Source organism: Pyrus communis, chromosome 17 (genome assembly GCF_041283825.1).
Source record: "Pyrus communis isolate YQ-2024b chromosome 17, ASM4128382v1, whole genome shotgun sequence".
NCBI classification, from domain to species: domain Eukaryota; kingdom Viridiplantae; phylum Streptophyta; class Magnoliopsida; order Rosales; family Rosaceae; genus Pyrus; species Pyrus communis.
In genome coordinates, this window is record NC_142581.1 from 20,433,336 (window position 1) to 20,456,207 (window position 22,872).

The 22,872-nt window shown below is 35.6% G+C and overlaps 2 protein-coding genes across 3 annotated transcripts; one reads left to right on the forward strand and one right to left on the reverse strand.

Annotated features, from left to right (window-relative positions):
- The first annotated feature begins 3,811 nt into the window (after positions 1-3,811).
- OFP14 (ovate family protein 14) lies at positions 3,812-4,989 on the forward strand. Its single transcript, XM_068489526.2, has one exon. It carries the CDS (start codon positions 3,920-3,922, stop codon positions 4,781-4,783), a length of 864 nt encoding a protein of 287 aa, XP_068345627.2. The 5' UTR covers positions 3,812-3,919; the 3' UTR covers positions 4,784-4,989.
- Positions 4,990-6,578: 1,589 nt separating this feature from the next.
- Positions 6,579-22,186, reverse strand: LOC137708893 (RAD3-like DNA-binding helicase protein). Of its 2 annotated transcripts, none has more exons than XM_068448054.2 (25): positions 21,941-22,186; positions 21,139-21,395; positions 20,121-20,278; positions 19,358-19,439; positions 19,047-19,194; positions 18,660-18,816; positions 18,091-18,374; positions 17,863-17,908; positions 16,808-16,949; positions 16,563-16,717; positions 15,957-16,048; positions 15,778-15,876; positions 15,619-15,687; positions 14,699-14,785; positions 13,919-13,978; positions 13,696-13,817; positions 12,512-12,569; positions 12,208-12,304; positions 11,636-11,719; positions 10,297-10,373; positions 9,597-10,193; positions 8,592-8,737; positions 8,171-8,253; positions 7,360-7,441; positions 6,579-7,241 (listed from the first exon to the last, which is right to left on the reverse strand). In XM_068448054.2, exons 1-24 carry the CDS (start codon positions 22,040-22,042, stop codon positions 7,434-7,436), a joined length of 3,210 nt encoding a protein of 1,069 aa, XP_068304155.2. In that variant the 5' UTR covers positions 22,043-22,186; the 3' UTR covers positions 6,579-7,241; positions 7,360-7,433. The 2 variants fall into 2 exon arrangements, with proteins under 2 accessions (XP_068304155.2, XP_088546005.1); XM_088689879.1 differs by having other exon boundaries at positions 6,579-7,209; positions 21,941-22,179.
- Positions 22,187-22,872: the final 686 nt, after the last annotated feature.

The window sequence follows — 22,872 nt, forward strand, 5'->3', positions numbered from 1 at the left end:
TGGGAAGGTTTTAAGGTAGTGGTGGTTAGCGACGGTGCCGCCAAAATGGTGAGTGGTGGTGGTTTCAGGTGAGGTTCTCCTTTGCACCTTCTCGGTGCTTGCCGTGAAAGAAGGGAGAGAAATGAGAGTGAGTTGAGAGAAAGTGAAGAGAGAAGAGAGAGATCCTAGAGATAAGTCACGGGGAGAAGGAAGAGAAAGAGAGAGAAAGAGACGGAAAGTGGGCCGGGGATAAAACCAAAGGGGTGGGCCCCCATTGGGCACACCAATTAAGACCAAAAGCAAACATGACAAAAATTCAAAAAACAAAAAAAAACCAACTAAAGTGAAATTACAAAATTGCCCTTCTGTTTCAAAAAATCCAAGACGGGTCGTTACATACTTGGACCTAACAGAAGAACCGACACAAAACCGGGTGTAATAGCATTCTAGAATTTATACAGCCAACCCCTCTTAGTAGGATAAGAATTTGTTGTTGTATTAGTTTTCTTGTGAGCCTAGCCCTATCATTAGGTTTTCTTGCTCGTTAAACATTAAAGTTGACTTTAATTTTCTTTTATAATTTATGTAGCCGTCTAACTAATTTATAGTATTAATTTGTTTTCAGTTAATTAGTATAATTCATAGTTTATATTTTGTTTGTTCTTCGCGTATTTTCAACTTGAGTTCCATTATACATATTGGGTGCATGAAAAGAGCCCTTGATTTAAAACAAAGAGAAAAAACTTATTTGATCTTTGGGGTTGGCATGGACAGGGCCTTTTAGAAAAAGAGTTGCCCCTCCCCAGCAAGGAGCATGTTGTGGAACCAAACCAATGCACATTTTTGGGTCGATATATATATATATATATATATATATATATATATATATATATATATCTTTAAATGAGGCTGCTGAATCATTTGGTTCAAGTGTTTAAAAAAAAAATGTTTTCAAGATGGAAAAACCAAAAGTAAAAAAAAAATAAAGATAAATGTCACTTAGTATTACGGTTTGATGGTAATTCTCTTTATTTAGGAGTGAGAGGTCTTAGGTTCGAATATCTTGGATGACGAATTCGATATCAAATTAGGTTGCCTACTGTGTAACTTAGTCGAACTCTCCCTCTTCTTAATGTAAAAATATATCGATTTACTATTAAAAAAAAAAAGTTGATAGCACACTTCGGAAAAATAAATATTACTATTCCGCAGGATATATTACATTTATTTGTAATATATAAAAAAAATAAAAAATAAAAAATAAAAATAAAACCAAATGAAAACGTTTATAGATAAGCAAGACTTTTTTTGTTTTTTTTGTTAAAATAGATGAGTAAGATTAACTGAATCGACTTATAAAGTAAGTTAATTAACGCAATTTATACCATTCAATCCAAAACTCCAATCAATGACGTTAATGTCTCACTTTAATTCATTAGTGTGTGACTGTAATCTCACCAGACATTATAATTCGGTGTTACTATTTCACCTAAGTACTTATAACATGCTGTTGACACAAAAACAGAAAATCTTTATAACGCACGTGATTCTTGTTACCCACACCTATTTGATTTTATGAATTAATGAATATCGTACTTTATATATATATATATATATATATATATATATTTATTTATTTGCAATGTTACAATCACATTAAAAAAATAATTAGGGTTTTTATCACAAATGATTCCTAAGATTGATCAAACTCCTCATTTTGATATAAATCAATCAATATCGTCTCTAACATTCACTACCCACATCAATTTGGTCATGTCGTTAAGATTCTGTCACCTATTATGTGAGTTTGTATGTAGGACCCATAAATCCAATAAATGGTGACACGTGGATTACACAAATTAAGGGGTTTTATCGCAAATGATCCATGACATTGATCCAACTTCTCATTTTGGTCCTTGAATTTCAAAAATTGATAAATTTGGTCCCTAACTTTCACTACTGCACATCAATTTAGTTCTTCCATTAAAATTTCATCAATATTTTAAGTTTGTGTTCTGATGTGGTCCCACTAATGCAATCATATGGCTCCACGTGGATTAACTAAAGAAAACTATTTTTTTTAAGAGTTAACCAACAAACAAGTATTTCGCGTTGACATTTTTCTCACATCCCACAACCCCAATTGGAAAAATATTCAATCTAAATTCGATAAAATCAAATCCAAATTCAATTCAAATTGGATAGGATTACCAACTAGAGAGAATGAGGAATGAGTTCAGGAGGCCAAAGTACTTTAGTTAGGGATGGTTCGGTATGGGATCCCAAACTGAAAATTTTCGAGACTGAAATTTGTAAACCAATCCTAAACCAAAATTTCGGTATTCCTAATTTTCTGGAATCCCAAAATATTTTTCTATATTTTGGGATGGTTTGGTATTCCCAAATTTCATATAAATTGAAATAGCAATCATTCATATCAAGTTAAATTAACATGCAACCAAAATAAAATAAGTAATAAACCCAAAAGAAAAAAAATAAGTTACAAACCTAATATATTCGAAAACTAACAATACAATTTTTTGATTTTGTGTTGAAGAAATAGACACATTTGTAGGAGGTTCGTACCGGCAAATGTGGCGATAAAGGGTTATGGTTACTACCTTAGACCACACCAATTATATTGCTACTAGAAGTTAACAACAATTCAAATGTATAATAATACATATATAAATATATATTATTTATTTTCGGCTCAGTATGGGATTACTGAAAGATTAAGTTGACAATACCGAATCCTGTACCGAAATTTCAGGATCGGTTCGGTATTTCATCCTGAAAATTTTGGGAATTTTGGTTAGGGACTTTTTTGGTTTGGGATCGGGATTTTTTTGGTTTAGTTTGGGATTTTCGGGAATTTTTTCCGACCCTAACTTTAGTGGTGTCATGATGTTTTTCTTTTCTTTTAGACGACAATGACTTTTTTTCTTTTAGTTTCTTATTTTTGTCACATCTCAACCCGGACCCCCACCACATCCCTGGCTCGACTTTATCATAGCACGATATTGTCCACTTTGGGCTCCAACCATGCCCTCACGGTTTTGTTTCTGGGAACTCACACAAAAACTTTCCAGTGGGTCACCCATCCTAGGATAGCTTTCTTGCGAACTCGCTTAACTTCGGAGTTCCTACAGAACTCTAAGCCAGTGAGCTCCCAAAATGTCTCGTGCTAAATTAGAGATGAGAATATACATATAAAGCTTACAAGATCCATTCCCCTGGGTGATGTGGGACGTAACAATTTTACTTTTAGTTTTAAATCTTAAAAAATTCGTTTCTTATAGTTAATTCATGTGGGATTAAATTGACATGTGGTATTGAAAGTTAGGGGCCAAATCTATCATTTTTTTTTGAAACTCATGGATCAAAATGAGGAGTTGGATCAATGTTAGGGATCATTTGCGATAAAACCTTTATTTTGTGTAATTCACGTGTCACCATTTTCATTGGATTTGTAGGTCCTATATACAAACTAATAAAATAGTTGACGGAATCTTAACAGAAGAACCAAATTAATGTGCAGTAGTGAATGTTGGGGACGATATTGATTGATTTTGAAAGTGAAGAATCAAATTAATGAGTTTGATCAATTTTAAGAACCATTTGCGATAAAAATCTAAATAATTATTATGTACTAATAACGTTTACAGCAAAACTCATCATGATGCTTCCAAAACAGTCCTCGAAAGTTACCACGTTCACAATTTTCAGAAATGGTCAAAATCTCGGAGAAATAGTCAAGAAATCCCCACGCCCTATAAATTTCTTCCATGTTTACATATAAAAATTAATGCATTATAAAAGAAACGTTTTTAAAAAACAATTGAATCACATATGTTACTTTCCTTGCTTGTTTGTTAAAAACCACTCCACCCCCCATACTTTTCTCGCTCAATCCCATTACATTCATATCAGCAAGAAAATGCCCAATAAACTCCAAAAGTATCTCCAAGATTACCTCTCCAAGATAAAAAAGCCACCCCCACAGATCCCACTCCCCTCCAGAAAGTGGATCCGATCAGGCTGTAAGCACCCGAAAACCCTTTCTTTCGCCGTCAATCGGGACAAGAAGGAAGCAAATAACAACGACGATGCAGCCTCCCTGTCCGATATTGATCAGTTTTTGTTTGAGAATTTCAGATCACTCTACTTGAGAGACGACGGCGACGACAACGATGAAAGAAGGGTTAAAGAAGATCGTCATGCTGAGGCTTGTTGGGATAAAACCTTACACCTGAAAGAACGTCGGCCGGACAATGAAACTGATCAAAACTCAGGTGGGGTTTTGTTCGAATCGCCTAGATTCAATATTGATCCGCCTGCCGTGGATCTTTGTGGCTCCCACAGGTTCTTTGTGTCCCCCGGCCGAGCATCAAGCTCGGTCATGGAGGAAGCTCGGACAAGTACTACCACTACATCCGAGGACTTGGGCTCAAGCTCCATCTCAACTCCAACCCTAAACGACTCGGCCACAACGTTGAACTCTAATAACAATGATGACGCGAAAGACGTCACGCTTCCCAACGACTGTATCGCGGTCTTAACCTACTCTCCGAGCCCATACGACGATTTTCAGCGATCCATGCATGAGGTGGTTGAAGCCCGCCTTCGACATCATGCAAAGGTGGATTGGAATTTCATGGAAGAGCTTCTGTTTTGTTATCTCAACCTCAACGAGAAGAAGTCTTACAGGTTCATATTAAGCGCCTTCGCTGATTTGGTCGTGGATTTGCGTCAGAATTCAGGCGGAGTTTCGGAGAGATCGTCGTCGTCTTCAAAATTTTGAAACTCAAGGAAAAGGGATCGTACGTGGATTTCAGCAAAGAATTGGACATGAAGATTATTGGTGCTACAGAAAATTAATAATGTAATTTAAGATTGTTAATTTTGTTGAATTATTCTCGGTAGTCTTAATCACATGCAATATGCTTTGCTTGTAATATAAACAAGATGTAGCCTTCAAGAAAATAAGACTCTTTGTTAATCGTTTAATTTTTGGTGAGATTTTATGGACTTTGAATAAGGTCTTGTCTGATGCATGTTCCCCGGTGCTCGGATATATAGGATTTAAAAAGTCTTTAGTTATTTTTGGGTGCATTATTCTGGCATACACTAGGAGTGGCCAATGATCGATGTATGTAAGATCAGGAGAGTGCAGTTGTTATGGTGTCATAGACTCATATAGTACATAAGTAGTGTATAGTAACGCGAGAAAAGTTTTTGGTCATGTCATCTTCATTCGTAGAGTTAAACGTAGTCCTTTACTATATTTTAGCTCTTTAAAAATTAATATTATAAAGAAAAAAAATTTCGTCTGAAGTCACACAAGGCTAAATCTTTCCATTTAGCTTGGGATGCACATGTTTGAGCCCGCCGAATGACCTGAGGGTTTGTTATAAGTATCTAGTCCTAAGATAAATTTAGCCATGAGTCTTTTTATAAGATTCATTTTTGGCCTGGCTAGAGACGAGTTATGCACCAATTGGGACTAAAAATGGTCTATAACTCTAGGCTAGAGATGACCTTATTTACACCACAAAATATTAGATAGATGTATTACGTGAACATATATATACTTACATAGGCACTAAATAAAGAAATTTTAAATATCTCATTTCAAGTGGTCATTACAAATTCATCTAAGTGCATCGCACCTAGTCATATTACAGTCATCTATCAAAGGGCATTTCCATCCATGTTGATGGATTTTAATTTAGGATTGGACTTATGGTAGTTACTATTCACTTGAATAGTAACTACCATGACGATTATTATTCACGATCCACCCATTGTGAATAGTAACTGTCATGTCAATCAAAAATTTTGTTTAAATTTTCAAGTACAATTCGACAGTCAACCATGCGATTCCGGCTTTGACTCAACCTTCAACGGGCGATGCCGATTTTGCAAGGACAAACAAAATAAGAATGTAGAAAATAAAATAAGAATGTTCAAAAATAAGGATATGAAAAATTGTATAGAGTTTTGGTGTGGGAAGTAAAAAATTAATTTAGTGTTTAGTGAAAAAATTCAAAGTAGGTGTTGGAAATTTTATTATTTTATTATTCTATTTGTTTAGATTTTATTACAGAAATTAATAAGAATTGGATTAACAGGAATTGTTATTGGTACTCCAAAAATCTTATTTTGCACTCCAAATTTTCTCACATGAAGAGTGAGAATGAGATTTTTAGAATGTCAATAATAGTTTCCGAAATAAATTGAGAATTTGAAGTAGACATCTAAGATTTAAACACGTGTCTTGACGACTGTTGTGGTGGGACTCATGCAACAAGATATGTCACGCCACTCTCCGAGCCGGGCTTGTGCGGCTCACGTGCTTGGTGAAAAAAATGTAAAGGACTCGGGGAACACATCTGACGTCAGCGCCAATGATTTGGGCTTGGACTCAAAATCGACATGGCACCCATCATGGCTGACGGAGCCATGGCAACCAAAAATGAGTGGGAAGTATTTTGAGTTGGATTTGAGATCTATCCATGCCAACTTAACATGGGTGAAAGTGATTTTTGTACTCTTTTTCTCCCCATGTACTTATTTGCTTATACCTAGTCTTTAAATTGAATAAATACAAAAATCAATAGACAAATAAATAGGGGTGTGCATAAAGGAGAAAAAGTTCCGGAAATCATTTCTCTCGTCCTAATAGTAGCCCCTTTTCTCCACTCTTCCCCTTCCACTTTGTGCCAGCCCAGGCATCACTCAATGTATATTGCCCTTTTGAGAAGCACTACTTGTTATAGCCAAAAAAAGATCACCAAAGATTGAGAAGCAAAACCGACTTTTCTAACACAGTATAAACAAAGCTTTGGCAATACACTGCCTTTGAAGCTGTAACAGCAGCTACAAAAAAATATTGCTGAAGAAGAGAATCCGGAATGCGCAAATGCATCCCCTTCACCCAGGTCACTACAGCAGTTTACCACTATAATAATTCGTATTCCATTCACCGTGAAAGGCTGCAGAAGCTAATAAGAGTGAGTGAAAGCTTCCCTTGCACTATTTATCCATGTACAACTAGAGCAAGTAGTCTTGTCCTCTCTCAAAAACAAATTGTAGCTTCGTGACCCAGAGCATCCTTTCAAAGTGTCTACCTGCGGGAGACCTCAGCTGAAATACCAGGCCGGTTCTTGAACCCCAGTAGAATGGGATCACTGGGAATAGCTTGACCTTAAAAAGTGTGTTCTTTTACTTCCATATGAAGGGTAGAAAACAACATTTATCTGCATTAACAGTGAGGTAAACCAAGCAAAAAGCTATCAATCAGAAATCAAGTTGGACTTACAATATATTTCAAGTACAATACTGAATCCACGAATGATTCTTGATACAAGTACTTACGCATCCCAATTGCTCCAGAAATATTCATGAAGTTTTATGGAGCCAAACACGCACAAAACCCCCTCTTAAGAGTTTTACTTTCCTGCATGACAAGTAATTTATTAGAATAAGGGGTTGTTTTCTTCAACTTTTTTTATGTGTTTAAGCCTTAAAATACATGTAAGGATATATCACCCTGTCAAATTAGAGCACCTTATCATGTTTAAACTTCAAAGATAAAGTAGAATCAACTTTTAAACTCGAGGCATGTCTAATTTTAACTTTCAAATTACTTTCAGGATGTGAGGAAATAGGCAACAAGTATTATTTTGAAATCTGAATTTGATTTAGCATCTAATTAGGATGTTTCCTATTCTTTTCTAGTAGTGGATCTACTTGCTTGAGGACCAAGGAGATCAAATTAGATCTTTGTCCTCGAAATTTTCTATACAGAATAAGGTAAGTAAACCATAAAATTCTACAAAAGCCTCCAAGATGTATATAGATAAAACACTTAAGAGTGCATCACATCTGTAACTTAGGTCCTTACTAAATCAACTCGTGTGTGTGTGAAAATGTTCTTCCCCCAAGATTGTGAACATGAAACAAATGAATAGATGGCTTAGATCATTGGATCACATTGTAGGGTGGTCCCACAATGTGATCCTTTCCTTTCTTCAAAAGAAATGCATTATCTAGATATTTTCCCTTTATATATATGTATACGAAATTACACTTGATCTTGCCCAAAATTTGTTGGTGTATACTATTTTTATATCACATTCACAGCAAATGTTATAATTCAGGTTTTAAGTAAACTAGAGTTTCTTACCTTGGATATCAAGAGATCCGTCATTTGTTTGAAAATAGTTCTCATACATAGAGTGATACTTTGCAGGGATAAAATCCTTAAATCTGTTGAAAATCAAGACAGAAATGGTGAGAACTAGAATATGAGGAGCAAAACTCTTGGTGTATAATCATTAGTCATATTTATACACACACACAGAGACAGAGACATGCAGAAAGATACACAATTTTTAATCATTTACTCGTCGGCTACTACAAACTCATGATCATCAACAATGGACCAAAATTCAGCAATTCATGTTTAAACTCTGATAAAGTACTTTCTTTGATAAATGTTACCCATTGGTTTTTCAAACAGTGACTGTTGAAATACACTTTCATGCTCACAAAGCTGGATATCACGAGTCTATATGTTAAAATCTAAATATAGATGGGAGGATTACCTTTTAAGAAGAGGAAGCCTCTCTCTTCCAGAAAACAAGCTCGCAATGGATTGCAAAACCTCATTTATCTTCATAGCTTTGGACTTAAGTGCCTTCATCAAATTTACAAATTCTTTATATTCCAAAGCACTAAGTTTTTCCTCAACCTGTAAGGCATAAGGAAAACGTCATCAACACCAAGTTGCTCAGAGTACTAAGCAGAAAAACTGTGATTCCAGAGAAGAAACACCACCAAACTCATTTCTGAGAGAGTAGTTCTAAGAGTTTCAAATGCCTAGTTACTGAATTAACAAATTCACATGAAGAATTCAGGTATGACATTAGGAGTTGGGAGGGCTATTTCTGAAATGTCATAAGGAACAAATGGTAAACTAAAAATCTATGTTTCTCAAATTCACGGAAGATGTTTCAGAAGTGTGAACTTTTTTATATTCATTTCTTTATATTTGCCATTAGCTATTTTTCCCCAGTCTAAATAAAAACTCCACATATCTACCTTTTTTTTCCTGTATCTAAACCACACGGTAATTTCAATACCCTTTAATCTACTTCATTTCTTCAGCATATACATTTCCATAGTCTTCCCTCATCACAGTAACCCCACCAAACTGCCTGGAAAACGAATCTTCCCCAAGTGTTAAGAAATTTAAGCATACACAGAACAGTAGATCGCAACAGTTTCTGCATTATTTTCAGCCACCAGGTAAATCCTTTAGTATCCCATTCAGGATAACAAGTAATAATCATTGTAAGGCAACAAGGGCATAATTAAGCATCAAGCACACCAGCTTGTGTATATAATAGAACCAGTCTATAGCAACGAGAAGCATGTGAGCTTAAGTTGTTTGTGGCAATTAACATATTTTATATGTTTTATGAGGCCCATCGCCTATGTCAGTTTCCTTCTCATGGTCCTTTGAATGAAAGCCATGAGAAAATAAGACCTTATAGTTTATTATGTTTGCCAGCCATGATAAAAAGAATTTACATCAACAGAAACCTTACCTGAACTAGAAACTCAGATCCTCTGGTTTCCTCATCACCAGAAGGCACAGGGCTGGATATTGCACTCGTTTTTTTCTGGCTCAGAAACTTGGCATCTCCCTGTTGTATGATTCTCTTATCTTTGCGCAGCAAAGCTGAACCAACTTGAGCATTTTGTGCACTTCCACTGTCAGATCTATGTGAACTCTCCCTTTTCATTGAATTATTAGTGCAGTAAAGACCATATGAGTGAGCATCTTTTGCAAGAGATGAATGCTTAGAACTGTCATGTTGTTCTGCACCATGCTCTAATTTACACTTCTTTGTGGAACAAGGTGCTATCAGTTGTTCTTCATTGCGTTTCTCATTTTTGCCAGGAAACCCAAGAACCTTACTTTCTTGACATTGCATAGTTTCCCTCTCACTCATACACATCTTTTTCTCACTTTGAAATAGATCATTTGAACACTTTAATGACGCAGACTGATCCTTACAGCAAGTAAGAGATGAGCGATTGGCAGGAAGGACTTCGCCTAACAGGCTTGATATTTTGTCCCTTCTAGCTTTAAGTAGGTAAGAAGGCGATTTTACAGCGGAGTCTTGACCAACTGCGGTTGTCTACAAGTACAAATAACTAAGAAGCAGATTGCAGTAATACAATATAAAACTAGTGACATATCATTCATATGAATGTTTGCAGAGGTACTGAGAAAGGATTTACCTTAGGTAGAAACTGGTCCAAGTAAAATTTTTCTGGTGGTTCCTCAGTTTTCAACTCATATATTTTCCCTGGAGTTCCTACAAAATGAATAAAGGTAATCAAATTAACTACAGCATTAAAAGGTTGTCGCACCACAAAAGATGCTTTAAACAGCAGCACTGGAAATGGAATGACAATTGAGTTCAGCTCAAACTACAGCAAAGAAAATTCAGAAACAGATGAAAAGAAAAAACTAAAGATAATAACATCAACTTTTTATTTAAAGTTGCATCTTGAAGTTGGCTTCAAGTAAATGAACTTTCTTCAATCCAATCAAGACGATACAAATGAACTGGCGATCACCACTCAAACATCTGAAAACAAAGGCAATATCTTCCCTGTTTTAGACGGCCTCCACAAAATTTCAGAACACCTTCCTTTTCAAATTTTACAGGTCCAAGGGATGATGTTTTCTGGGTTAAGTTTAGTACTTGTAAAATCTCCATTCCTCAATCGTTAGAATGTCAGATCTATTTCACTAGAGAATGTAAGACCTAGTCTAACAATCTTAGACTCTTTATCCCTAAGAAAATAAGATTGTTAGAATCTTTATCCTCTGATTCTCCTCCATTTTAATTAATGAAATTTGGTTTCTTATGCACAGAAGGAGAAAATAATAAAAGATAAGAGAAACCATAATCTTTTCCTCTATCTTACCAGCCAACACATATCTTTGCTAAAAATATTTCAGTAATGCAATTTGACCCATATAAACAGTAATGAACTTTAGTTATTCTTTCTCTATCCAAGTTACCTTTCTGGGATTTTAAATATTGACCTGAGCATATTGTCTCTTCAGATCATACCCATTTCATAAAATAATTATTGTTCATGAAACATATATCTACAGAAGTAATCAGTATCTTACTATCTATACTGCATCCCAAAGTGATTCATGCAACGTCGTGCCCCAAAATATTTGTATCTAACAAATTCAAGGTTAACAGATATTCTACTTAAATGTCACAACAATAACTTTTGGATTCTCTTTAGTCATATGTTACAACTTATACTTTGTTAATAAAACGAAAATGGTAAACCTGATGTAATGATACAAGAGAGACATGGAAATTCAGTTGAAAATTCCAGTATGATAAAAGCACAACCTCAAAGCAATGAATAACATTACCAAATTCCATTTTACATCATCGCATATACATTATCTTTTGATTAGTGGAACTCCCTAGACCACATTATTTGGAAGGGAATTCATATAGTTAACAAAGGTGAATCAATAATAGGCCAGTGCAGGCAAGAGGATAACAAAAACAGAACATTCAGTCAAGAAAGAAAGATCTACCATAATCTGAAGTTGATGAACCTAGAGAAGATGGTTCATGATCAGGCTGCTCACGGAGTACCGATTTTGAAGTAGAAATTGCATCTACAGAAAAGTATGACAGAAAGATGAGTTTGGTGAATGATGAGATGACTTCGTAAGAACATGTAAAGCAGCCAATAAATAAAGTTATTTAACCAGTAATACTGTGAAAGCTAGTGGAAGAGTCTCCCCCAAATAATTTAATGATTTCTTCTCCTACTTCCATTCAAACGATGCCTTTGGTGACACCTTTACCAGATTTCCACACTTAAACTGACAGCCGATAGTTTGAAATTATCTAACTTCAAAACCAGTTAAATGATGTGAAGAAAAAAACTTGTTTTCCTATCATGAAAAAAGCATGAAACTTTTCCTGTTCAATTCAAGGATTGGTCGTAAAAGATAAAACTTGTGAACCTAGCTATATTAATTTGTACTTATAATGAGATAAGAATGTAGACATGATGTGCCATTCAAAACATCATTTGATAGGAGCAGCAATAAAACCTTAAAGACTCATGGATATTTATCCTTAACTGCACTATTCTTACCCCATTTTTCAGCTTGTTGCAGCTTAGTAGGACCCCGATCTCCATCCCGAAAGAATCGGGTCAACGAAAAAACTACATCCCCAAAGTTGGAGTAACACTGAAAAATCAATATGAATACAAAGTTCTTACAGATTTAAAAGTTATTCGTAAACATAAAGCAAAATGATATGAGGTTGTATCCAGAGTGAGATTTGAGATTGACGACAATGAAAAAACTACCCCCTCAAAGTTGGGGTAACACTGAAAAGACAATATAAGTACAAAGTTCTTATAGATTACAAGGTTATTCTTAAACATAAAGCACCTTGATATGAGGTTGTATCCAGAGCGATATTTGAGCTTGACGGTTTGAATGTGCAAACCTGTTAATAACTCCATTGTTAGACAAAGTACATATGCACATACAATTGAAGAGATCAGTGTTGCTAATTAAACCATATATGATTGATTACAAAATCAATGAAAGCAAAATCCGTAGAGAAATACAGTTTAAGAGCAGAATTTTTTTTTTTTTTTTTTTTTTTTTTTTTTTTTTTTCACTAGAAGCTTGTGAATCTAAAACCAACTTGGCTCTTGATAACAGTTTATAAATTAAACAACTCCCATAAACACTAAAGATCAGCCAAAGATATTAAAGAGGTAAAATAAATAAAAGATATTAAAGAGGTAAAATAAATAAATTGTCATAGAATCTAGTCTAGTTCAGATGAATTCAATCATGGTCGCAGAAAAATCAGGGGTTCTTTGTTCACGAGATGAATTTATTTCAAATAGAAACTGTATAGAAAAGTTGACAAGCAATCCCCCATGAGCAGAAGAGAGAACACTAATTCAACAAACTACATCCATCTTAAGTCACCCTATTTTCATCTGACACTACAGCTTTCCACTCTCAAATATTATCAGACAGGGAAGTGTTCCTAAAAACAGGAGATACATGAGCCAAAAAGCCACCCAAAAATTGACCTTCTCTACTTTCGATATCTTTGCAGAAAAATCAGGTTGTAAAAACTAAAAGGAGCTCAACATTTTTGTGGGACATTTGGAATGGAAAACTAAAGTCAAATATAGAGAATTATTTAAAGGTACTATTGAATTTCTTTGATTACAAGCGGTAGTTCTAAATCTAATAAAAGGTACACTAAGGGCAGTGGGGAGGGTTTGAACCCAGGTGCAGTGGGATTAATACGAGGGCCCTAACCACGGAGGCAATCGACCACATGCAAGGTAATATTGAACTTTGCTGTCAAGAAAAAAACTACATTAGTAGTTTATGAAAATTTTCAACCTGTTTTATAGGGCTGGGTGGGGTAAAAACCAGAACTTTACAGTTACAACAACATGTTGAAACTGCATCTGGTTACAAGAAGTTAATCTGATCTTACATTAAACCAAATCATCAATTTTCTTTTAGACGAAACAAAGATTCATGCATTTTAATATATAGCAAGTCATGAGATAACAATAGGAAAAGAAAAAAGAAACAACCTTTCATCACAAAAAATAATTGCTCCATAATCATGACGATGACGGATTACGCGCCCAACAGCCTGATTCACAGCTCGTAATGCTTGTTGATTGTACCAGTCTTCTCCAGTTAGAACCTTCAACTTCAGTGTTTTGATAAAAATTAGTAGGAAAACTGGCAAAATGAATAAGGAAAAGCACATGCTAGTTGAAAATGGCATCTCACACCAAGCAAGACTTTTACCTTACATGCTTGCTTTTGGGAATATGCCAGCTGATCCAAGTATTCACGTTTCAGTCGAACCTGTTTTATGTTGTCATTTGATATGAGTGTCGAAATTTGAATAAGATGCAGCAACTATACAAGTAAGCATTCCAACGAATGGAAAATGTTACAAGAGAATTTAAAGGACATTCTGATTATCTCTAGATCATCAAACCAAAGCACCATAGGAAAGTAAAAGTTACTGAGAGACCAAGTAATGAATTACATATACAGTGAGATTGTCAAACGAGTTATGTCTATATTAATACTAGCCATTGTCATGAAACATAAGTTCATACTCACAGATTCATATTCGAGCAATGTAATTGAGATATGTTTGTAACTTTGTATGCATGTATGTATACTAATATGTAATTATTCACAGTGAATGTTCACGAATCACCATACTCATTTCCATAGACAGAGTTGTGCATAAGATTTCTATCTAATGCCTCAATATCAACAATTTCCTCAATCAGCATCACATGTGAGAGGTAGCTTCGGGTAAATCAACATTTATATTAGCTTTCATAGTACTATCTTCAACAACTATCAATCATGCTAGCAGTCAAAAATAAAATCACAAGTATCAGCATGACTTAGTGTCAATAACAGAATCAGAAGTGCTTGATAAAATCACCGTTCTCCATTTCTACTTCTTTGTTAGTGGTCTCAATTTCAACTTTTTTAAGCAGCCAAGACCTTGATAATATACACATAGAAAAAGTATTCTGAAGATAAAATGGGGGGAATTATCACCTTAGGATCATTCCTTGTGGCAAATGGTAGACCAGTAATGACTACAGCTCTTCCAGCATGATCAGCAAAATCTAGTCCTTCACTTACCTGACACATTATTGACAATCAATTGTGATCACTAGCTTAAGCTTTCAGCAAGAAGGTCTAAACCAAATATATAGTAGAAGTGTAGAACAACAGTTTCAAAACCACCCAAAAATTTGATTAACATTATGATAGGAAGCATAAACCAAGAACCTATACAGTATGACTCTTAAAATCAGGGTAGATCCTGCAATTTAACTATTCAGCAGCATTAAATTCTAAATTTTCTAGCAATGTAGGCAGTCTAGACTCTAGAGCTGCTAGTGTCTGTAAATAACGCCAATAAACATGTTATTCATAAACAGTACACTCACGATGCTTGTCAGAAAAAAAAATTGAACAGTGCAATTAAGGCCATAAAAGAGTGTTCAGCACGAGAGACGTATTGCTTTTGAACTAGAGTCCAAATGATAACACATTTCAAGGAAGTTTTTTTGTGGCAGAATAGAGATAAGAGAGCCCTTTCATAAAATATGACCAAATAGCATCATACAATAATCATGCCTCGTGCAACATATTGATGCTCTAAACTTTCATACTGTCACCATCTCTAAGTTTCTACTTCCTCTCTTGGAGCCACCCAAAAAGGTGTTGCGACCGAAAATCAAGCACTTCAAATGCTCTTATCAAATAATAAAGCATCCATGATAGTGATACCAGACGAACACAAAAAGGTTTTGTTTTAAAGCCACTTATTAAGCAAATATGTAGGATAAAACCCCCTATTGTATAACAGTCTAAATGTTCACAATAGATTCTTTTAGTCTCAATAAATCAGTACAAGGAGTCTTCCAGAGCACAAAATTTGAGTGATTCTGAAAAGGAACCAGACATACTTTACCACGGCAAACAGCAAAAAATACTGCACCAGAAGCTGAGGTGTCCTTCAGCTTTGCCATATAATCCTACCAGAAATATAATCAAGCAACATATGAGAAAGACCACATCCTTATAAATAAGAAAATTTCTAACTGTTTGTAGGTCATATTGATCACCTCAATTGACAAAAGAAACAACGAAGATTGTCTAGGTTCCACAACAGGTTTCTTATGTTTGGAGATTCTTTCCCATGTTGTAGTTGAATTGGCATGGCTCTGCATAAATTGAACATACTGTGTCATGGGACGAAAGCAAATCAATTTGACCTCTTCACAGAATCTACTTGATTCCTTACCATTTTCTTCCAGCAGGTAATGCATTGGTCCAGAATGTAGTACGATGGAAAGAATACTAGCAATCCATTGGGAACAATTCGAGCAAAATTGACTGAAACAAGAAAGTCAGAACATCATAGATTTTCTAAGTGATACTCAATAATAACCAGTATACAATATGGACACTCCAATTAGCTTTGTCTCTTGACTCGGCTAGTAATCAAGTACCAAGCTCTACAGTTCTAAAAAAAGTACGCTCTACACATCAAGAGTAAGAGGACATAACTTTTAAATCTTAGGGAATAAAGCACAAATACATCAATTGCAAATCGTATTGCTAACTAGCAGATCTACTCAATGCCTAAGCCTAACACAACACCTATTTACATCAGCTGCATATAAGAAAATTTGAATGGCAATATTACATTGCACTACTTTGACGTATTTGGCAAATCTGAAATCCCATGAATTACAAATTTAGAAAATCATTCCTCCCAACAATTTGAAATATGAAATAAGCAAATTTTGTGTTTTGAAGGGCTGGGGTTCAACGAAGCTATTAATTTATCAACAAAAGGTGTTATCCAGACCAGTGGTTTAAATAGCAACCAAAAAATGTAACATACCAATAGCATTTCCAAGGTCCTGCTTGTACTCCGTAGAATCACGATTTCTGTAAGAGGAGTTGAAAGAGAATCCAGAAGGGCCAGCTGGTACAACTCCAGCCCATATCTGATTCGGGGTAATAACATGAGGATTTTCTAGCCGCACAGGAAACTCTCTGAGACACAAATAAACCATTCTCTTTTTTAGAACTCAAGTCAGCCACACTAAAACCAAATGGAAAATAAGCTGCACAAAAGTAGCTTACAGTTTCAGTTCCTGTGCAAACGAATCCAAGGGAGATAATGTGCCAGATGTCAGTATAATAGAGCCCACACCTATCCTGGCAAATTCTTCCATTGCAATTCCAGGATGAAAACACCACCAGCTAAGTGTCCTAGAAGCCTTCCCTGAAAACGGAAGGGTAAGAATATAATGGTCAGTATTATAGGAAAGAATATCAATCGTATATCAGTATATGAAAAGCTTAATCTAAAAAGGTGAAGCAACATGGCTTGATACAAAGTTCAGATTAGATCCCCTCACAAGAAAGAAAGCTTGAATAGCGAACTAATCAGATCATCATGGCTCTCCCACTCTGAAACACAATACAATAGTGTTAAACGATTGAAAACCAACCCTTCTAATGCTCTATTTTGTTGCTTAGAAGACAAAACCAGGGTAACTATGGATCTAAACAAAACTCCTCTTTTGCATCATCCATTTGATTTGCCCCGAACTCCTACTTCACTGAAATTTACTGAGATATTACTAATTTACTCCACATTGATTCACCATCATACCAAGACAAATCGTCAAATGCATCTCACAGTACTAAAAAGTGATCTTGCAGAACCAAATTTTGTGTTCACCAATTACAGCAGAGGGCTCATAAAATCAAAAGAAACCACAACTTGAACCTTCTTTCCATTATCATGTCTTAAAATATTGGCATCTCCTCCACTTCCCTTTGGTGTTTCCTACTGCACTCGATTTGGCCAGACCTCTCAGTTCTATATTCAGGGAATGAGAAGGTACGTTCTTGAGCTACTCAGTGACAAGTTTGACATAACAATTTAGAGAAATCATATCGTATGACCTGTGAAATGACCTAAAATTTGAAGCCCAGAGGGCCAGACCCACCCATTTTGATCTAATTTAGTTTAACATCTGAGATGTAGCCCTCATGCGTATCTTTCTGAAGAAACGCATGGCGTGTGATACTAAACTCGTATTGGAGTATTAGAGCACAAAAACATATTAGTCACATAGATGAAACAATGAATTTCTTTCAAAATATCGGAAATGTAAGTCTCCACTTACCCTTTAAACCATCTATTGCACTGGCTTCAACTTCTTGTACATGAACCTATAATGAACCAAAATAAGGATAATGAACTAGCATCCACAATTAACATCTGAAGCAGCAAGACAAACAAAACTGGAAAAGGAAGCTCTTGCTAACCCTCGGTGATAACAATGAGGAAACCAATACCGAAACCTACATTATACGGATGGGATTTCACATGACTAACCAATATCCAAACTTACACGATAGGATTTCGCATGATTATTGTCTTTATCTCTGAAAATTATATTAAGCATGTCACTAATGCTTTCCAGCCGGCAGGCATTTCGATTCGCCTTGTCCTGGTTATCTTCCTCAATAAGTACAGTAGCGTCCTCAAGTATTGCAATGAGCTTAGGGACAGTATCATGCGAGATGTTTAAATCCGCCAGGAGTTCATAGATATAAGGCCCAGGCTTTGTGTATCCCAATTCCTTGGATTCGATAGGTACTTCAGAAATACATTTCTCAAGCTTCAATAGTAGCGCTGCAAGATATGCATCATTAACTTGAAAAATGTGCGACCACATAAAATTTTATTGCTCAACAGCAGGGTTCAACATGAAGTATAAATATGGTATATTTAATGTCAAATTTTGTTTGGGGGGGGTAGCAAATTGGAATAGCCACTTCAATGGGTTTTAGTCTTTTGAAAGCCAAGTGGCCCTAAACAAAATATTGCCAGTATAGAGATTATGCACCGGAATAGTATTGATTAGAAATGGCAAGTTCGGTAAACATTCAATACTGAAAATAGACCAATTAGGTTTACCTCTGAGGATAGCAAAGTCATCTGGATTCTGTGATTTATCAGTTGAGTCTTCCCTTCTTTTTGAAGAAAGGTCAATACAATTTTTCGCTTCAGAAATGCAAGCTGTAAGAAGCCAAGAGGGCAAGTCAAAGGAAGCAGCATCTGCACATATGCTTTCCTGCATCATTTTTAAGTTAGGTTGCATAAGCAAAAAACTCAGATAATAATCCAAATTACCAATCTGCATTAATATGAAATGCGTTTTTGTTTAAAAGTTGTGTAAGTCCTAAGAGTGGACGAGAGAACAAGGAATAAAATTCAAAACCAACATATGCTGTTTTCAGATAATCGAGAAAATTGGAGTTTCCTTTGTCAAAAATAATAGCAAAGCTTATCACTTTCACTTACCAGGTTGTGAGCTTCGTCAAATATCAGAATACTGTTTTTCCAATCAACCTGTAGCGATTTTCTAAATGCAGGATCAATGAGATAGTTATAAGGTGCAAATAATATATCAACAACCTTATGGAGCTCCCTTGATAAATAATAAGGACACCTACAAGAAAGTGTTAACAAGTTTTTAGAAAAAGGAAAAAAAAAAAAAAAAAGCAAGCTAACCACATTAAGCAACCATAACAATGGGTTTCCAGGGTTACTATAGAGATGGGGGTTGTAAGTTGCCATTAACTTAGTGAAAGAACACAGATAAAAGAACCTACGGCCCCAATTTTTTTCCAGTATTGACCAAATCCTCGATATCAATAGGTTCATCTCCAAGATGAGGATTACTCTTCAAGAAACCTATAACAGAAGCACAAACATACATAAAAATTAGGTTTTCTTAAATGTTCATCACATCAAAATAAAAACTAAGAAGAACCAGCCAAGTTACTTCTGTACATAACACAGAAATAAACTTATCAACCTTCCTGAGCAGATCAATCATCAATAACATTCCTGGTTAATTTAATAAGTAACATAGTTGAGCTCATAAGGCTAATCAATTTCATAACTCAATAACTCATCTTCACATTCACTTCAGTCACTCAAGCAAGTAAAGAAGTATATACAAATTATGAATCAAGGATAAAGACACCAAGCATAAATTCAGCCCATTGTAAATCCAAACAAATAATTAAGTACTTTTAATCACAAGTTCATAACAAACTAGAGCAATGCTGCACCGTTAGCTTCCTTTTGGTATTAAGAATGGAGAACTTCATAGTCATCTTATATAGTTAATTTCAGAAGAAGTGTCAGGGTCAAATCTAAAGCAATGCTATGGCCGAACCAAAAAGTTCTTGACAGTAAATGGTAATACTCGAAATGGCTAATATGTTCTAAGTCTCATAGAGAATAGGTTCTGTATTAAAATTGCCTTAACATATACTGAAGTTGAGACAACTAAATATTATGACAACCAAATTATTCTTTCACGCCATCACATACGTACCTAAGTAAAGTAACAAGCATAAAATTTACCAGAACCACGAGAGTAATGAGAACAACGACGCTTTGTATCCTTTGTGCGCTTTCTGCAGAGGACATGGCAAGCCTTTGTCTGTGTTCTTCCTCGAAGTAAACTCACTTCCTCATCAATGCATAATTGCTCTCGAGATCCCAACACTACCATTTTTGGCCTGCAGATTGTCAAACACTCAGTTCAGTTTCTAATATATTGAAAATTCAAAAGAAAAACAGAGAACTCTTAGAACAAACAACAATTCGTCAAGCAAAAAGAGAATAATTCAATCCTACCAAAAATAGTTAAGAACAAATAAATCCTCAAGAATGTATCAATGACTCAATACTGATTTCAACAGCTCATAACTGGAGTGGATAAGTTGGTAATCACAACAACTCTTACTCAACTAATTACAGTATGAAGACTGATCCCATAGTAGTATATGTTATTTCTAAGCAACCAAATGTTAATGAATAAGTTAAACTAACTATAACTTGAGTCCAATGCAACTTTCGTGACAAGAAATCATAAGCAGTCCTTAGGTACCCATCAATAAAAACAACTAACTCGTGGAAAGTAAAATATGCAACTTAGGAAAGTTTATGTTGCTCCCGAAGCTCAAAGATATGTCAAATAATACAGGCTTCAGTGCACACAGTACATCAGCGTAGAAAGCAACAAAAAAAAAAAAATTACAAGAAGCATTGTTGACACCGCACTAACTATTTAAACCTGAAAATACAATTAAATAAAAACTACAAAAGCATGGGTAAGATTGCAAGTCTTGACCAGTAAAGGGTGAGGTATATCGCAAAATGGTGTATTGCTATTGAGTAGAAAACAAATTGTGGAAGGCACATTGTACATTCATCTACGAGTCTCCTTAATATCAGGAGATCACACTATCGCTGTGCATCAATAGGTGACAAAGATACAAGAACTAGATAAAGTGAGCAATAAAAACAATAACAATAGTAATAATGATAACCAAGGTCAACCGATATTGAATAATTGTAAATCCATAATATGACTGACCTGTAAGCGCTTCTTTTCAACTCTTGAATTACTTGCCGGATCTGGCTGTGAGTGCGGGACGTGTATACTATGGTAGGAAGACCTTTTGTCGCAGACTGTGATGAGGGACCACCTGATGCATCACCTGTGATCACACTCATCTTGACATTAGGACCAGTTGAGAAAGGGCCCAAACTCTTCCTCCAGGCCAATGTGGCGCATAGAAGACAAAGGGTCTTCCCAGTTCCAGTGGGACTCTCCAGCAGTGCATTACTTTTCTGCAGCATTTTACATGCACAAACAAGTCACAAACTATACCAATTATTCGAAGAAGGCAAGGCTCCCCCCAGTGCAGAGTCTAGAAAGGGTAGGTCATAAGCAGCCATACCCGTGTTTCCAGATAGGTTGTTCCCAACTGCCAAGTCAATTGGGGCAAGCATTCCCACGAAAACAACGATAATAATGATGTTGACAAGTCTTAAAAAGTATCAAACAAAAAGTAATTTTGACCAAAATCGATACAAAGAACACCGCACCAAGTGGATTCATGCTATTAGAGTACCAAAATCTTGTTACCCAGTAACCACATTATCCTAATCGACTCGAATATGCTCTAATTGTATGCTTAGGTGAGCATCTTACATGATTAGGAGCTACACTCATTACCAAATTCTTCAATTTGACATCAAATCGGTCCAAATACATTATTATACACTTCACTGAAAATCTTAATATGCCCCAAAAAAAAAACAAAATTTGAAATAAAACAGACAACAAGTTGTGGTTTAAATAGAAAGAAATGAACTTTGGAAATGAAGCTTACTTCTTGGAGAGATTGGATGACTTTCTCCATGTAAACGAGCTGGCAATCGTACGCCTCAAATGGGAAATCGACATCGATGCCTCTGATGTTGTACGTCGGCATCGCCTCCGTCTCCGGAGCTAGTCGCTAGACAAAAGAGGGATTTTTTTTTAGAATTTCGGTCGGAAAGGTAAAATCAGCAAACCCTAGAAGCTAGTGAGGGAAATATAGTCAGTCAGCTAGAGCGATGGACTGCGTATTTTCCCGCCATCTTGCTTGTTTGGGTGAACGGGTCTCTTCACGTGCGTGACACGTGAGGGATATTGGGCTTGTTGAGTAGTTTCCACCTGTGTAATATGGATAACGGAAGCAGGGTGGCCCGAGTGGGGGATTCCGCAGGTGAAAACTCAAAATTTTTCTATTTGGATCCGGTAGAAATCGGCCCAACAGGATTCTTTCCAGATTCTTTTTGTGAGAAACCTAGAGATATATGAATTATGTCTGTTAATCATATATTATGTGGTTAGTTTTTGTCAAGTACTATTTGTATTTAACTTTAAATAAAAAATTTAAAATAATTTCTAATCACACGATATACAATAAAAGGACACGATTTACAGATCTTCGCGATCTTTACAAAGAGGATCCGGCGAGATCCCGTTCACAATCGGCAATTAAAAACACATGGTTATTCTCACCTTACTACTTGAAGTAATATGGTTTTCAAACTTTCATACATCAAAGGCTTTTTTATTCCAGTGTCATACCGAAGTGAGAATTGTGAGATGTTTCCGTACATCTGTTAAGTTTTCTATAACAACATTCGTTAACTCATGATTTGGCGTCCACATGGACAATAACTAAACGTCACGTGTCAATTTGGCCCCTATGTGGACATCAAAAATTTAAAAAAAAAAAAAAAACTAAAATTGGGAAAGACACTTGAAGATGAA

Bases quoted from the DNA above. Each gene is read 5' to 3' on its own strand.
- OFP14 (XM_068489526.2), top strand. From the start codon at position 3,920: ATGCCCAATAAACTCCAAAAGTATCTCCAAGATTACCTCTCCAAGATA.
- LOC137708893 (XM_068448054.2), bottom strand. From the start codon at position 22,042: ATGCCGACGTACAACATCAGAGGCATCGATGTCGATTTCCCATTTGAG. The intron at 16,950-17,862 runs GTAAGTGGAGAC...TTCCGTTTTCAG, and splicing joins TGCAATAGATGGTTTAAAGG to GGAAGGCTTCTAGGACACTT. The intron at 8,738-9,596 runs GTAAGGTTTCTG...TATGCCTTACAG, and splicing joins GATCTGAGTTTCTAGTTCAG to GTTGAGGAAAAACTTAGTGC.